The 18,027-nt window shown below is 37.4% G+C and overlaps 1 protein-coding gene across 2 annotated transcripts in view; it reads right to left on the reverse strand.

The window, feature by feature from the left end:
• Positions 1–6,436: 6,436 nt before the first annotated feature.
• TMX3 (thioredoxin related transmembrane protein 3) overlaps positions 6,437–18,027 on the reverse strand; it is a 44,098-nt gene continuing 32,507 nt past the window's right edge. Inside the window, exons 13-16 of one of the 2 annotated variants that reach the window (XM_059894189.1) lie at positions 17,075–17,131; positions 13,041–13,170; positions 11,666–11,734; positions 6,437–9,960 (exon numbers count right to left, since the gene is read on the reverse strand). In XM_059894189.1, coding sequence (XP_059750172.1) covers positions 9,700–9,960; positions 11,666–11,734; positions 13,041–13,170; positions 17,075–17,131 — 517 coding nt within the window. In that variant the 3' untranslated portion in view covers positions 6,437–9,699. Of the gene's footprint in view, positions 9,961–11,665; positions 11,735–13,040; positions 13,171–14,868; positions 15,096–17,074; positions 17,132–18,027 lie in introns of those variants that run through there. The other variant, XM_059894190.1, reaches the window with a different exon arrangement.

The following is an 18,027-nucleotide window of genomic DNA, read 5'->3' on the forward strand; positions in this document are numbered from 1 at the left end:
TACAGTCTGAAGTCAAATAATCCAATTTCCTAGTGAAGAAACTGTTCTTGAGCACAGAATTCCCATTATCTAGAACTGAACTGCACTATAGGATGGTCCAGCGGAAATGCCCTCCTGCAGAGCTGTGCTTTGGCTATTTCTGGCTTTGGTCTTAACGTTACTAAGTGGACATCTTGGAACACAATTTATATTTGGGAACAGTTACTGGTCACATAAAATCTTGTTTTACATTAAATCGTGCAGAAGCAAGAAGCACAACTGTGCATACACTTTTGCATTTTAAATTTCATTTTCCACACAAATGACTCATGAGGATGAAGTGAAAGTTTGAAACCTTGAGGGTCATATCTCCTTAGACCTCCCCCGTCTCACACGCCCCCTTACAGAAGAGGTTGATTTCAGTCCCCTGAGCCATCGCTCATCTTGAGGGGAAATGAGAAGTAAATCATCCCAGCTGCACATAACCTACTTTCTTGTGCTCAAGAATAAAAACCACTTTCCTGAAGCTGCTACTGTTATGCCAGTGAGTTGACTCGCAGTCGGCCAAGGCCAAGGGGTCACAATGGGGCTATTGAAGCATGTCATGCTCTTGCACGTCTTTGACTTCTGAAGGCTCACAAGGAAATCACAAAAAATACAACTTCTCTCAAAGGCACTGACACTCTGACCCCTCCTACTAATCAGTTAAGCCATTGGTTCACCACGTCGAAATCAACCGGGGAAGGTTTTTTTCTCTTTGTTCTGGCTTCAAGCAGAAGTTCATCCAAGACCAACCAAATAGATTTTCTAGGATTTATGTATATTTCATCTGAGGCAACTGATGCTCTTGTAATTCTGATAAGCCCTGCTGGTTAAGAATCCCTGATAAGCCCTACTGGTTAAGAATCCTTGACTTAAAATATAGTAATTATTACAAAGGCTAACAATTTTAGATGGACATTTGCAAAAGAGATATTTATTTTTCCATTGTATTTGAGGGACGGAGAATGTCTGATTACCTAAAAGTTTCCATGTTCTTGCCTCTAATCTATTCTTATTTTCAGTGACTATATAGATTTTAAGATTTTAGATCCTAAGCTAAATAATATAACAATCTTCCATATTAATACATATTTTACATGTTTTATAAATACAAAAATATTTCCAAAGCTTATGATTCTTTTATGTTAATTATCTTTTTTTATTGCTTAATTCATTAAGCATTTAGATACTTTTGGAACATGCATTTAATATCTTCAACTAAAAATGTGTGCTTTTGATTTTTTAAAAAATCAGAAACCTTCAACTCTAACACCCTAGTGATAAATACATCATTGTATAAATACACTATATTCAGTTACTCATTCATTCATTCTACAAGTACTTACTGAATGCATACTTCATGCCAAGCATGTTTTAGCAACTGGGAATATAGCCTTGAAAAAAAATAAAGTCTGACCATTCAGAGCTTACATTTATTGTGTATTTATTTGAGAGGGGAAGCAGGCAACAAACAATGGATAATATTATAAAGAAGAGCTTATACAAAACAAAGCTGCAGAATAAAGGGGTTAGGGAAAGTGGGAGGCCAGGAGGTGTAATCTATACAGACTGGTTAATAAAGGTGTTAATGGGTAGGTGACCTAAAATAAGGAGAGAGTGAGCTGTGAGGACATCCAGGAGAACACTATTCCAGGCAAAGGGAACAGCAAGGACAAAGAAGCATGCTGGGTGGGTTTGGGGAACAGCAAGGGGCAGAAGGCTGTAATGGAATGAACAAGAGCAGGGGGGAGGTGGGGAGGAGAGAAAAGTGGTAATGAGTGGGGATTGAGAAAAAGCATTATAGGCTCTATCAGTTTGCTAGGGCTGCCATAACAGAGTACCACGAACTGGGTGACTTTAACAGAATTTTATTGCCTCACTGTTCTGGAGGCCAGAAGTCAAAGATCAAGATGTTGTCAGGGTTAGTTCTTGAGGCTGCGAGAGAGAATCTGTTCCATGTCTCTTTCCCAGCTTCTGGTGGTTTGTTGGCAATCTTTGGCGTTCCTTGGCTTGTAAAAGCATCACTCCAATCTGTGCCTTCATCTTTCTATGGCATTCTCCCTGCATGTGTGTCTGTCTCCAAATTTCCCTTTTTGTGAGGACACCGGTCATACTGAATTAGGATTCACCCTAATTCAGTATGACTTTATGCTAACTAATTATATCTGTAACAAACCTATTTCCAAATAAGGTCACATTCTGAGGCACTAGGGGTTAGAACTTCAGTCTATGAATTTTGGGGGACATATTTCAACCAATAACATAACCAAAAACATGGGTATTATGCTGAGTAAGATAAGAAGCCACTGGAATGTTCTGAGCAAATGCCACGATCCTCCTTGTATTTTAAGAGGATCCCTTTAACTGCTATCTTGATGGTGGACTGCAGTCAGGCAAGGGTTAAACAGCAAAGCCTGGTAACGGATACAGCAGCCTGAGTAGAGATGGGAACCTGGAAAATGGTGTGAAGCCTGACTTCTTTAAAGATACAGCTAAGGCTCCCCTCGTGGCACAGTGGTTAAGAATCCGCCTGCCAATGCAGGGGATACGGGTTCGAGCCCTGGTCCAGGAAAGTCTCACGTGCCACAGAGCAACTAAGCCCGTGCACCACAACTACTGAGTCCACATGCCTAGAGCCCGTGCTTTGCAACAAGAGAAGCCACTGCAATGAGAAGCCCGCGCACAGCAACAAAGAGTAGCCCCCACTCGCCACAACTAGAGAAAGCCCACGCACAGCAACGAAGACCCAATGCAGCCAAAACTAAATAAATAAATTTTAAAAAATAAAGATACAGATAACAATTTCTCACAGATTAGATATCAGGTGTTGAAGGAAAGAAGCTATGGATAGATCCAGGGTTTTTGACCTGAGTAATTAGAAAAACGAAGTTACCATTTACTGAGATGAGAAAGAATGAGTAAAAGCAGGCATTTGGTGGAAAATCAAAGTGTTTAGGACATGGTATTTGAACTGCCTATTAAACACCCAAGTAGAGATGTCAAGTCAGATATACAAGCTGGAGATACAGATTTGTGAGATTTTTAAAATCAAGAGACTGAATGAGGAATGATGTTGAGTACCTGCTAATAGTCTCATTGACCACTTGGAAATTCTCTTTTGTAAAGCTCCTATTCCCATCCTTTGTGCATTGTTTACATTGGGTTGTCTTTTCCTTATTGATTTGCAAATGTTCTTTGTATATTCTGGATACAAGTCCTTTGGTAGATGTAAAAATTGTGAACATCTTTCTCTTTTCACTGTCTAATGGTGTCTTTTGATAAACAGAAATTCTTAATTCTAATGAGATTCAATTGATACTTTTTGGCATGTTAGTCGTCTTGTGTCCTCTTTAAGCAATTGTTCTACACCAAAGGTCAGGAAGATTTTGTCTAAGAAAATTTTTCGTATTTAGGTCTATGATCCGTTTTGAATTAATTTTTGTGTATGGTGTTAGGTGGGATCAATCAATGGTCACTCTTTTTCCCCATTGGATAGCCAACTGATTTAGCATCATTTACTGAAATCCTTTTTCCCACAGAAATTTAGATAAGAAAACAACGTACAGCACTTACTACTTCCTAGAAATACCGTGTTTTTCCAGATAGAGAGCTAGGAGATCATCATCATTTGGCAGTAGTGAGCTACGTGGTCAGGAGACTCTAAGCTATCGTTCCCTGTGGCCATATGTGAGTGATTCTTAAATTAATCCTGGAGCAAGGAATTTGGCTTTTGCAAGTAAAAATGGAAAATGGTTACCTCAGTCACATACTGTTGGCTTCAGGAAGGCTCTCTGCAGAGCTGTACGCTCCCTTCCTGTTTTCCCATGCTGTCTCTTTCCTATAAGGACCTTCCCAAAGATCACAGGCAGTGGCCAAAACACCCTAACGTCTTGACATTTTTCTACCGAGTCCCTTAAAACTTCAGCCTCTTTATGCACATACATAATAACACCACCAAGTTTAAGGTTCCCAACTTCACTCCTGAGAAGGGAATGGGGAGACAAGCCACTGCCCCCCGCCCCCTGATCAGAGATAATGAGCAAGGGCGGTTAAGTGACTTGTTCAGATTTAAACAATTATTGAGTGATTCTACTCAGATATCAACCGCAGTTTATCTCCAAAGGCTCTTTAAACTATACTTCATACTATAAATTTAAAAAGATTAATCATCAACAACTTTCCTCCATAATATCTGAGGAGTACCTCGTAATTTAATAAATAACTGGATCTTTCTGGGAAAAAAATGTTCCCGGTGTATCTTCCTAGAGGTCCTTAGGCACCTGTGGAAATTACCGTTATGCTTCACAGTTAGTATTTAAATCACTCTATGTATTTACAAGGACCACAGAGAAAAACTCATTATTTTGAAGGCCAGCAATTCACAATTTGAGATCATACTGTCAACTGAGAGGAACAGATTGTAGTAAGGGTAGTAATTTGGGCGTAAGAGGTTTATATGATAATCTTGAAAACTAAACTACCTAGTTTTTATTAAAAATGTGAAATTAACCTATGTCCAAAAATAGGGTGAATTTTGTAAATTCTTTTACTCCTTTCAAAATCACCTGTTGTACAAAAAGGGAGTAATCTTTTACTTTACAAAAATCTTTAATATTAAGTCCTTCTATCAATTATTTGATTTAGAACAATAAAGTATTGTTTGGAAAAGTCATATAGTCCAGAAGTCTCAATAATGCCAATTCAGAATCTTATAGTTTCCTTAACAATCAGTTTAAGAATAAAAAGGAGACAAAGGAATTTAACACAGATTTATTAGTTACATAGATTATTTTTGAGTGTACATCAAAATATTAAATGTCATTGTATGAGTCATTAAAATCTGATCATTTACTGTAGTTTTGACTGGATTCTTATGGTTTGATATAGAATTTCTACTAACATCAAACATATGTTCAGAAACTGCAGAGTATCAAACAACTTTGAAGGAAAAAAACCACTGTTCCATAAATCTTTAAGTGACCCTAGTGATGAAGACAGGGATGCCAAGATCCTATGAAAACTCTGAATGAGAGGAAAAATATCCTCAGTTCCTATTACATATTCATCACTTTCACTTGACTGCTTCATCCACCCAACTAAAATTTACTATATAAAAGCTGGCCAACACTCTTTTTGGACTTTTTGCTGTAAAGGGAAGGGACGGTTGTAAACATGGGCGTAGAGGGTGGCTTTAGTGCTTGCATTTATGGCCTTACAGAATCTGTCTCAGGAAGAAATGTCGGCTTATGTTTACATGTTTTCAATGTGGGAATTCTGACCCCCCCAGGAAGCCAACTGTGTCCCTGGATATTCCTTTCGTCCAGTGCTCCCTCACGTAGAACTGCACCCCCCTCCCTGTCATCCACCCACAGACAGTTTCAGACACGCTGGGTAAATCCCACCCCTTCATACTGATGCCATCTGTATTGTCCTGGTCTCTTACCCTCTGAGTCCCAAAGATCCCAGAGATCTAATAGCAACAATTAGATGCTGAACAACAAATTATATGAGAAGGGAAACTAAGAAAAACAGAAAAGTAGAAAACTTACAAATGAGCGCTTTAAGTAAGCCTGAGTACCAGTTATTGCAGCTAAAAACTCCATGAGGACTGAGGCTGTGACTGCCTTGTACTGCTGTATCCTCAGGAGCACATAGAAGACGCTTAATAAACATTTGCTGCAAGAATAAACTGCAACAAAATAATAGCCCCTTTTTTTACTACTTGTTTAAAACATCTTTTCTGTTTATAGGAATGAACTTAGAAAAAAGTTGAGGGCTCTTATCAGAAGAGGCCCGTTCTAACCAGTCAGTCTGCACACATCCACAGGCTGTGTGGAACCAATTTTGTGGCTGTTACTTCTGTGCCAGAGTGATTCTCACTAAAAGATACGCTCATGGCATAAAATGGGAAAAACAAATTATAAAACATTAATCTGCATAAAGTTTTGTTTTTTCATAATATACTTCCCCCATTTGTTTGCTATTTTAAAAAAGAAAACCTTGAGGCTTTAGATTCCCATTTTAGTGACAGTGAAAGTGAGGGGTGGTTGTGTTGTGTCCAAGATCACAATCTGGCAGTTGGATCAAGGACTCAAATCCACTTATTCTAGCTTTAAACTCTGTAATTAATATTTTAAATGATCAGGTTTTACAAATACAAAATATATCAAACCTATGAATCTCAGGTTCTTCACCTTCAATATGAAAGAATTAGATTACAATCTATCTTATCTCTATCAAGTCTGTTTAAATTTTAGAACTATGTTTCTATAATTACAAATAACTTACAATTAATAAAAGGAAAAAAAAAAACACTGTGGAAGATGCATCTCAACTGTCCTTTTTGCTTTGCATAGAGAATTATTTACATCCCAGACAACCAGAAGATAAATGGTAAAAATAACAAACGGTTACATGTTTTCAACTCATTTATTTTAGAAAAATGAAGATTTACAATTGGTGCCTTAAGGCAGGATATCATGAATTCAACGAGTTAGTAACACAAACTTTCAAAAACCTTTATAGATTAGTCCAAAGTAGAAAATTATTTTTTGCCCACTCTTGGACTCAGACACATTCAGAAAAAATATATATTTATAAAAATAAAATGGCAAACCTAATCCCACCAATTAATTGATAGTCTTAACATCCTACACTTGTTTATTTCAACACTCTCTATATAAAAAGAATAGCTGAGTGATTTTTCCCTGTCCTACTTCCATATCATATGAAGCAATGATGAAAATATTTAAATTACTTTTTGCAAAATCAAAACCCAAAAGCCCCTGAAACAAAACACAAGAAATATCAACAAGAACAAATATCCACTGAATAAAAACAATATAGCTAATTGTTTAGCTATACTGACTATTCATATAGACCCGTCCTTCAGCCTCTAGACATTTGGCTCTTCATGTTATTTCTAACTCAGATACCAGGGAGCACTATGTATAAAGAAAGCAAGTGAAAATTCCAGGTCAATCCACCTAAGTTTCAGATAGCTAGAGATAGAGAAGTATTAACGTACACGGTGAAACAAAAAGGACCGCAAGCTATAATGGGGTGCGCTGCTCCGTAAAAACACGCACTTTCTCTCTTTGAAATATCTTTAGAAACTGTCTGAGCACCAGATTCAGCAACAGCAAGCATCTAGGATCTTGAATATTAGAAGTTGGAAACAGAACTTTATTGCAACTGAAAGAGAAGGCAAAACTCCAACTTACTGAAGGGCATTCCCCCTATTGATATGTAATCACAGTGAGATTCATCACTGAATTAGGATGATATCTATGTTCTTCTACAAGATTCATTAAGAAAACTACCTTTATTTTGAAGTAATTTTTCCTAAAACGAAAACAGCATTTCTAGTAAACTCTGATATCACATTGAGGGGAAGGAAAACCATACTAGTGAGCAAAAATTTTCAACTTGTTTTGTGAGGATATTGTGACAATATCCTAAAGTAGAGACAAGTAGAAAGCAAAATTTTAATTAAAAAAAATTATTCACTTACAAAGCATCTACGCTTTTTGTTTCCCAAATAGACACACTTTGAAAACACAAATAAGAATATGGGGCAACAGTATAGTGTTGTGAAAAAAGATAACAGAGAACTAAGGCATTAATTTATAGACAAGAAAATCTCGAAATACAAAGAACACTGGACTTCGTTGATACATATTAAGCTTTGCTCCTTTTTTTTTCTTTTTCCTGTTTTGGTCTTTAATTTATAGGTGTGCTTGACAAAAGACAAAACCATGCAGATAACAGACATCTGTTAGTGATAAACATGAAGAGAAAAGCCATGACATGTTTACAGCTTCCTCCTGTCACTGGTAGTGGCTAAGCTGTAACTTCCCTACCAGGCTGAGACTAACGTGAGGCGTCTGTATTTAGCTAAGCTTTTCACAGCTGCAAAATAAGCTTGACTGCTGCCAATATTAATATCTATTTTCCAAAAGACTCTCTCATTACTCTTTAGAGAGAAATTTCCTTGTTAAATTAACAGCATTTATCTCCAATTTCCATTTAAGAATAACATTTCATTCTGGTATTTCGTGAAATTTCCTGTAACTGCATACGTGCTTCATTTATAAAAATGATAATAATGGGGCGCCAAACATGAAGAACAAGTAATCACTATATACTAAAAGGTACGAGAGAGCAACTCCTAGTAACTCCTTAGGACAAAGGCACAAGAGCGTGAGGTTAGTAGTGATCAGCATGGCATCAGAAATAGCCCCAGGCTGCCCTGGGGACCACAGCCCTAAACAGCTTCACTATCAGGACCATGAATTACATAGTTTTAAAGTGATGAAACATTTTAAAATGTTTCATAACTCAATGAATAACCACCCAAATTACAGTCACTTAATAAAAATCCGAAACTTAGCTAAAATGAAGGTCTCAAACATAAACTAATCTACAATAAACATACCACACTGTTATTTTAAAAATACCAGTCTTTGTACATAACTTGGGATAGAATTCCTATGTTATTCCGTTATGGAGAGAAGATGAGAGGTCATTAGCTGAAATGGATAACAGCTGGGAGGATGGAGCAGGTAACTGGCAGATGTCTTTAATCACTGGACGTGAAGTTTCTTAACAGGCTGATTATGCCACTCATTACTCACTATGAACACAGACACGCCCGTAATATTACATAACAGATGTATGTCAATAAATTTTATATGTGTTTATGTATGTGTGTATGTGTATATATAGATATACAGACACACACACTAGATTATAAATTACTATAAAGTTACCATACCATAAAATAAAAACATGATATATATTACTTTTTAAAAAGCAGCAGGAGCTTTTTACCAAAGAAAAAATTTTAGACAAAAGCCCAATATATAAAGCAGAGAGATAAAAGTATGCTGTTCTGGCTAAAGCAGTGTAGGAGTGACAGAGACCCCCCTCCCTTCCTGCAGTGTTGGCTGAGACACCTTCTCAGTGTCCAGGGCATCATTTGAAATCACTGATCCAAGTAAATCCTGTTTCTGCTGCAAAGATTAAACATAAGACTATTTTTTTCCCACGATATAGGCCCATATGAAAGTTTTATAATGCAACTGAGTATAAAGGTAAAAAGTAACATTTCCTCTCCTTTAAAAATAATAACAAAATAAAATCACTATGCTGTATAAAACCAAATTATTTTATCTCATAATCTTAATTTGATCCTTGGAAAAAGTTATTAGTTCTCCTTAAAGTGCCTAAATTTTAAAGACTTAATTTTGTCCATATAAATCTTATCCAAAACATGAGGAAAATGGATGGTAGGAGGTGGAGGTGTTATTTTTCTCTATCACACATGTATCTTCTACCTGCCTGGCCAATTTAAATATTCTGCCCAAGAATCTTAATTTTGTCACAGAATATTCAGATAGAGAAACATGCAAATAGAAGTGATCTGGCAGAACAACATCTATAAGGTAAACTTTGATGGAGTGTTTTGATTTTGTTTGTTTTAGACAAACATTTCGTCTCTTTGCTCCAAACATCTCCCCATTTACGGAAGGACTATTTTATAACCCATGCAGTTGATGTTAGCAAAATACAAACACCATGTTCTCTTCTGTAAAGGTCATGATTAAATGTCTAAATTCAATAAATAGACTCTTTAATAATTTGAAATCCTATGAAATATTTTATCTTAGTAAAGTCTCAATCTTTCTTCTTTTCTAACACATCTTTGGGTTCTTGCACTGCAGGCACCAGAGAGTCCCCACTCCTGGGCTCCTGTTTCTCTTTGCTCTCTTCTACCAGTTCTGGGCTTTCCGTCTCACTTTTGGACACTTCATACCGTTCTTCTAGGTAACCTCCATCTGTGTCAGCCGTGTAGATGCCGTAGCACATGATGCTGATGACACCCAGTGGCAGGCCAAAGAGAAAGCAGCCCATAAGCGGAGAGCTCTTGAATATAGACTGTGGAAAGATGATTACATCCCTCATTTGTATGCTGATATAAAAAGCATAAATGAATTTAAAACCACTACAGATTTCTTCCTCTTGCTGCCATCCAACTTGCTTTTATTTCCAATGAATCAATGTCAATATTTCCGTTGTGACTATCGTGTGAAAGACCCTTGAGAAATTTTATACCCATGTATGTGTGTATGTATAACCAGCTATTGGCAGCAGAAAAGGGCACCAAATTCTCCACTACCTTTTCAAAAGATGTTTATTTTTCTCACATTAATCACAAAGGTCTCTTTGAGATGGCTATTATGTGCCAAGAGCTGTACAGTTATATCCTGGCTATAGGAGTCTGCTATGGAGAAGGGTGGTTATTGACCATAAAGAAGGTAATATTCTCTTCACATAACATTTTTTACTTGTCTGGTTAGTAGTAAAGCAACATTAACTTAATAATTTCCCTCAGTTTATATACTGTCTCCTCGGCTCCCAGAAAAGTAAAAGTAATTTAACTGAACAGGTTTTTCAACTACAATATATTCTCTGGATTGTGACTATAGCTCTTCAGAACTAAATAGACAAGTTCAGAGGAGAGCAGGGCTGCTTTGGATTGAGAGAATGGAAGAAGGCATCACAGAATAAAGGTGTTCTGAGGCAGAAATTTAAGCGTAAGAACAAGGCAGGCCAGGGTACAGTGTGAGCTCGAAGACTGAGGAGGAGGATATGTGAGGCGGACAGAGAATTGTGAGGGGCATCACTGGAAAAGGGAAGGGAAGCGATCAGAACTGATTATTCTAGTAATACTAATTAGGTGGAGGACGGCAGGCAGGGCAGGAGGAAGTGTGAAAACGAAGTGGAGGCCGGCAGCCACACACACGGGATAAGGGCCCAATCCGTGCAAAGAAGGTCAGCAGCCACACACACGGGATAAGGGCCCAATCCGTGGAAAGAAGGTCAGCAGCCATACACACGGGATAAGGGCCCAATCCGTGGAAAGCAGGTCAGCAGCCACACACAACGGGATAAGGGCCCAATCCGTGCAAAGAAGGTCAGCAGCCACACACAACGGGATAAGGGCCCAATCCGTGGAAAGAAGGTCAGCAGCCACACACACGGGATAAGGGCCCAATCCGTGCAAAGAAGGTCACTGACAAACCGAAGGATGCACGGGGTAACTGATGAGTTATCAGCACGACTTTACTTCTCAGCAACAGAAGAAGGTTAGCTCTGTTTTGCTTTTGGCCATAGCGAATGACAATACCCGTGGAGGAGCTCAAGACAGACAACTGGAACCAAGTTCAAGGCTCCTACAAAGTCAGGGCTGCCCTGTAGCCAAGCCACGGACAGCTGAAGCTGGGGTGGTGAGAGAGATTTCTTAGAGCTCTCAGCAAGAAGGCTGCAGATCCAAGGACTGCAAAGGGCAGGAGGAGGAGAGAGACTCTGAAAAACACTTTAAGTCATGCTAGCAGGTGAAGTGATTCTGAATTCCAGTTAACTCACCAATCATACAGAAATGAATAATTGGAGAAACTTAATATCCACCTGATTAGTGTCTTTTCTTAACGCAAATATGTACTAGTTCTTATCTTGCAAATTAAGAATACGTATTTTTACCAAATCCTTTGAAATTCCAGATTTTACCTTAGTTAGACATAACCTATATACCTATATATTCTCAATTATTAGTGACACTAAACACACTGTCACAACTTACCACAATAGTAGATTTGGCATCAAATACTATTCTTTTCAATCTCTGCAAAATGCTATCTCCTCCTTGGGCCTTAAATTTAACAAGAAATAAAAAACAATTACATTGTTATTTCACTACTATTACTTCATTTTTCTGTTAGATAATCTTACAATTGCAGGTCAAGAGTTGACTACAAAAGATTACACAGAGCACCTGGAAGAGCCACGGAGTAAATACTGACTGGTTTTTCTGTCCCACCCTCCTCTGCTCTCCTGTATGAACATGCGTCCTCCCTGGCCACAGTCCAAGCAGCTCGGCTGAGGCTGACCCACCCACGCGCCGGCCTGCCCGGCTTTTCAGTTTAGCTGACAGGGTTACACTTGCTGCAGGATATCCTCAAGGTCCTGCAGGGAGAGTCTGTCCAACGATGAAACCCAAAAAGAAAAAAGTGCTGCAAGGCAGAGGGAGAAAAATTCCTGATGAAAATCCATCAAATCCCTGCATCCAGCCACGCCTAAAGTCTGGCTCATTCCTTGAATTTCACTAACTTACAAATAGAAGGGTTCTCACCCATACAGGTGAGCATCGTTTCAACAAGTGTTATTTTCACAAATATAAAATTCCTACTGTGTGATTCAGAGTGTTTCCAAAGAAGAAATACTTGTTACTCCCTGAGCCAACTTTCAAATATAGTTTGTGTAAAGCTGAAACAAGTCTCACAAAGTAATAATTACACTTCACGAAAGCACGGAAGTCTCTTCTTTTCTTATTTTTTCCAGTATATTGAATTAAGATGCATGTTGGCCACCACCTGCTGAAGTGATTTCATGACCCGCTAATACGGGCTACAACCCAGTTTGAAAAACACTGCAATATGGTTTACAGAAAAAAACAGTGAAGATTATCCATTCATCATTTCTGAGAAATATTTTATAGGATTATATTTGGAACACTCCACTGGGGCTGGTTTTAAATACATTTCCTGATCTTTTAAGAAACTGTGGTATTATTCACAGGTTTTTTTAGAAAGCCAATAACTTAATGCAACTGTATTCTTGAATCCAGAGAGGTACTGAGAGTCAGGAAGTTCACTATCGGATAGCTCTGTACCCTGCAGACCTCTCAGCATCCCTAGCCCCTGACTCTAAATGCCAGCAACACCTCCCCCAGTCACTATGACAACCTATGTCCTCCAAGTAACATTCCACCCATTAGCAGCCTCTGCCACTTAGGTCCTGGGGAACGTGACTCAGCCCATCGTGTGAGAGAAGCAAGGATGGAGGCCTGCCCCTCACCCCGGGTGATGGCCGACTCTTTCTTTCAGAATCAGAAGAAAACAACTCATTTCTCCTCCACCTCCTCCCATCACCCCATTGCAATTAAAGCAAAAACTCACATCTACTGTGCCATCCAAAATGTTATTAATGAACTGGACCATGTCTTCTGCATTCTTAATCTGTCTATCTAGTAAAAAGTACTGTTGGTTTGAAGTATTCAGTACAACCACAGTTGGGACTTTTAATTCACTAAAAATAGAAAAACAAAAGAAATCAAAATGCATGTTAAACACAGAGACAACAAATATTCTGATACTTATTTGAATTATATCTAAATAACTAGAAGTACAAAAGGAGGGAGCTATAATAGCTCTGCCTTCCTTTGTTTACATAAAGAAAATTTCAAATTGTGCATCAATTTAAAAAATAGCTAAATTAACATTTATGAAAACTATTAGTATACAACATCAGACAAATGAGTATTCACGATCAAACCTAAGGATAAAAATTATTATGTATGAAGTATCCATTTCTGGGCAATATAATTCCTTGCCGCAAGTTTATCTTAAATACCATCACTTTAACCATATACAGCCCACCTCAGTTAAAGGGCGTTCAGGCAACTAGAGAGGGAACAGCATGGTCTCCAGAGTTACACTGCCTGTGTTCGGATCTGATGCTTTCCCACAACTTTAAGTCTAATATTTTTCATTTATAAATGAATAAAGGTGTGGGGGGCAGGGTACCCATCTTGCTACAGAAGTTAAATGAGAAAATTCAAGTTAAATATCCAGCACATTCCTTGTAGCAATACATAATACACGTTCAATAAATACTATTCCAAATTCTCTGAACTCCCACTACCCTACAGTATAATCACCCCATCCTCATGGGTGCTTCAGTGATATACTAGACGTCAATTCAGTTTGCAGACAAAAACCATAATATTACTAATGTGTCATTTACTTCAAATAATTTGTTTTCCCTTCAAGAATAGGGTTCTGCATAATCATAAAAAGGTACTTAATTCTGTATGCCACCTACATATCAGTTTATGGTTATTCATATGTCTATATATGAATGTATTATGCAAAAGCACAAAACTCTACAATAGAAACAATTTACAGCACTGCATTATCACCACATAAGTCACTGGGTCCAGGAGGCTGCTTTCTTGTTTATAATTCTCTATCCCTCCCCACACCACGTCCTTCTCTCACTGAGGCAAAACGTGCATACATGATCCCTGATGTTGGGCTCAGCCGTGTGGTTTGGCCAATGGGAAGGCACAGAAATGACTGAAGCAGAGGCTTGAAATGTGCTTGCCTTCTTGTGTTTCTGCTATTGCCATGAGAAGACTATCCCCCAGGAAGATATCCCTCCAGGGTCAAGGACATGGAAGACACGTACGGTAGACCTGGACCTAACTGGCAGCTTGGAGCCACGTCTGGCTGTGCCCAGCTAAGGTCAGCCAAGCCCAGACGAGTGAGAGAGAATAAAGGATTGCTGTTTTATGCCACTGGGTATCAGGGTGTTTTATTATCCAGTATTATTGTTAGGCAATAATTAACTGTAATTTTAAAAAAATCTTAGCTTCATTCTTGTTTATAAAAACATGAGACAACTTTTTAACTTACAGCAGTTTAGTTATTAGTTATCATCATAGTGCATCAGTAGCAAAATTCTATTTTTATGGAATGAAGTAGAACCTGGTCTTCCTATAAAAATATATCTTATGAAAAAGTTAAATACACAGCTGAACTAGAAACAATTTGTTCTGAAATAATTCCATTTGAATAACGATGAAAAATAGCACCTCATCCTATTCCCTCTTAACTATACTCACAAAAATCAAATACAAAATAATTTAATAGACCAAAGGTCTGAGAGTACCCTATTTCCTTTGAGAAAAAGTAAAAAACATCATCAGTGCTACAGTGTTAACTATCTTATATAATATCACGTATTTGCCCTACGTTAAAAACTTTTAGGCATCAATACTTATTAAATTCTACTAATTTATGTGTCAATACTGATCTTACAGTAGTTAGGAGATTTTGCAGTAAGAGAGATCTGCATTTGAGGACTGGATCTCTTTGACTTACTTGCTGAGCATCCTTTGGCTTATTATTTAACTTCCTTGAGTTTCTTCTAAGAAATTTCAATTTCCTCATCTATATAAAATGGAAATAACAGTACTTATACCTTACTGAGTTAGTGTAAAAGTCAGAAAACATACATTGACAACTCAGTCCAGTGTTGGTCACAGGGTAAGTGCTCATTAAGGACTGTCGATTATTATATAGCCATCATTATATGCCTTCTCTCTTCTCTCAAAAAAAAGCAAAGTATGAATTTTTAAAAAACCAAACAATAAGGGGTTGGTGGTAGAGATTATTGTTCTCTGACCATAACTGTAGCAAAACTTCTATCTCACAACTCGCATTAGAAATAATACTCATGAAGGAATGTCCATCCATCTCTAGAAATTCTGAATATTATCCTGAATCAAGGAGTTATTTATCAGATGCAAATTGCTTTGGCCTCTTGCCCACAATGTTTTACTGCATCACTTTACTGGCTTGCCTCCAAGGACATTATAAATGGTTGTATCGAAGTCCCTACTATATATACTGTAAAGATCCTATTAAAAATACATTTCTATTATAATGTGCCCCCCTTTATGAGATTATATAGCATAGCAATTTCTCTTAGGTTTCTACAAGGTCGGCCATACTCCTATAAGCAACAGTTATTCTATAGGGGACGGGAAATGTATAAGCAATGTTTTTCTACTTTGTCTTGAGTATTAAAAATCCAAATTGTTTAAGTACCTTTGGTAATTGTATAGATCCTTTACTTTATTTCCCTTTGTCTTGATTTCTTCATTATATATTACATCTGGTACTTTATGTCTTCGGTAAACCCTCTCAAATTCTTATTGGAATAAGGATAATGAATTGATTATAAATGAATAGAGGTACTTTACTTCGTAATTTTAGGCTCTTACCTGAAAATTATGAATGTTATTCTGGGTTTATAAGTTGGTAAAGCTCTGGAGGGCTTTCCGCCATCTTCACGTCCGGGCTATTTTAAGACCCATTTTCCAAACACTCTTGTGTTTGCTATTACACTCTGCCTTTAATAACCTCGCTGCATTCTTCATTCAGCTACTTCTCATTCTTTAGACTCCCTCTTGATTACCGGCTCTTGTGGCAAGCGTTTCCTGAGCCCCTGCGCCTTGCTGTGCATTTTGGTGTGGGTGGGTCTCTCTCTGTCTCCAGAGCTCCGTACCACACAGGCCTTCCCACATAGTGCTGTAGTCACCATGCTGTCTCACCCAGCACACTGTGAGCATCTGAAGACAGGGCCTCTATAATTCACTCATTTTTTTGCATCAACAGTGCAATGCCAAACACAGGGTGTGACTTAGAGCAAATACTCACTAAACGTCCACTGAATAGAGTAGGCTTTTATTTGAAACTTATTAATTCAGTATAGGTCTGGTAAATGTTTTCTAACATCAACTTTCTGAAGTGACAAATCAGATCTTTACATCATAAGCATAATCAATATTAATATTAAAGCTGCAAAGTTTTCCTATAAACTTACTTTAGTCTGTTAAATTCTTCTAGAACAGCAATTAATTCTTGGATGATAAAAATTTTCTACTTAAGTTACATTTATTCATTAAAACTGAACTTAAGGTTCATATTAAACAGAAACTACAAAGTTTACAAGTTTTTGAATGATGTTTTCTTTCCAAAATACTATAAATTGACAATATTAAATTGGGAGTTTTTTATTTTTTGTATAGAGAACTTTAAAGTTTAATAAGTTTCAAATACAGATTTAAAACCTAAAGTAAATATTTAATGGGAGAATATCTGCATTAGCATATACAAAGGTTTGCTTTTTTCAGCTATTAGTCCTGCCTGTCTCTGAAAAACAGAAATTTAAAAATTGATAGAGTCGGGACTTCCCTGGCGGTCCAGTGGTTAGGACTCCATGCTTCCACTGCAGGGGGCACAGGTTCAATCTCTGGTCAGGGAACTAAAATCACACAAGCCACACAGTGTGGCAAAAAAAACAAACAAAAAAAATTTGATAGAGTTGATAGCAAAATCATTTCATCATTTAGCATTTTACTTACTCCATCAGCAAGGTATTTATATAGTCATTTCCATCCATATGGCCAAACTGAAAATCCCTAATCAACAACAACCAAAAAGAACAGAGAAGGAGAGAACAATATTAAATACAAAAAAAGATAAATATAAAGCACTGAATTTAGGGTTTGGTAAGCATGCAAACACTGTAAACATTTAACATATCAATCACAATAAATATAAAAAAGTATGAATTCTACTGGCTTTTGAGATACAAACACGTGACAAATTAAGCAAATTTTAAGACATTTCTATTTTGTTTCATACTGTGTAACACAAGAAAGACATATATCATTGATATATCATTAGAAGACTTAGACTAAAAAGGGCATAATAATTAAGTAATGCAACAAATTTATATTGACTGTCTTTTATGACAGTAACAAACTGATTTAGCATACAGGAAAAAATATCACCTATTTTTTATGTTCCATTATTCTTTGAGTTCCTGTTAAATCATCATCTGTCTGTATTTGACTTGTGATTGCTCATTTAATTTTATCTCAAATGTATGAGTATACAGGCAACCTCCTTTTATTGAGCTTTGCTTTACTGCAGTTCCCAGGTACTATGTTTTTTACAAATTGAAGGTTTCTGGCAACCCTGCTTTGAGTGAGTCTATCTGTGCTATTTTTCCAACAGCATTTGCTCATTTCGTGTCGCTGTGTCACATTTTTGGTAATTCTCACAATATTTCGAACTTTTTTCATTATTATTATATCTGCTCTGGCGATCTGTGAGCAGTGATTTTTGATGTTACCATCGTGATGTTCGGGGTGCCACGAACTCTGCCCATACAAGACTTTGAATTTAAGCAATACATGTTTTGTGTGTTCTGACTGCTTCACCAACCAGCTGTTCCCCCATCTCTCTCCCTCCCCCTCTCCCAGGGCCTCCCTATTCCTTGAGACACAACAATATTGAAATCAGACCAGTT

The sequence above is a fragment of the Balaenoptera ricei genome, chromosome 14 (genome assembly GCF_028023285.1).
Source record: "Balaenoptera ricei isolate mBalRic1 chromosome 14, mBalRic1.hap2, whole genome shotgun sequence".
Taxonomy (NCBI): Eukaryota; Metazoa; Chordata; class Mammalia; order Artiodactyla; family Balaenopteridae; genus Balaenoptera; species Balaenoptera ricei.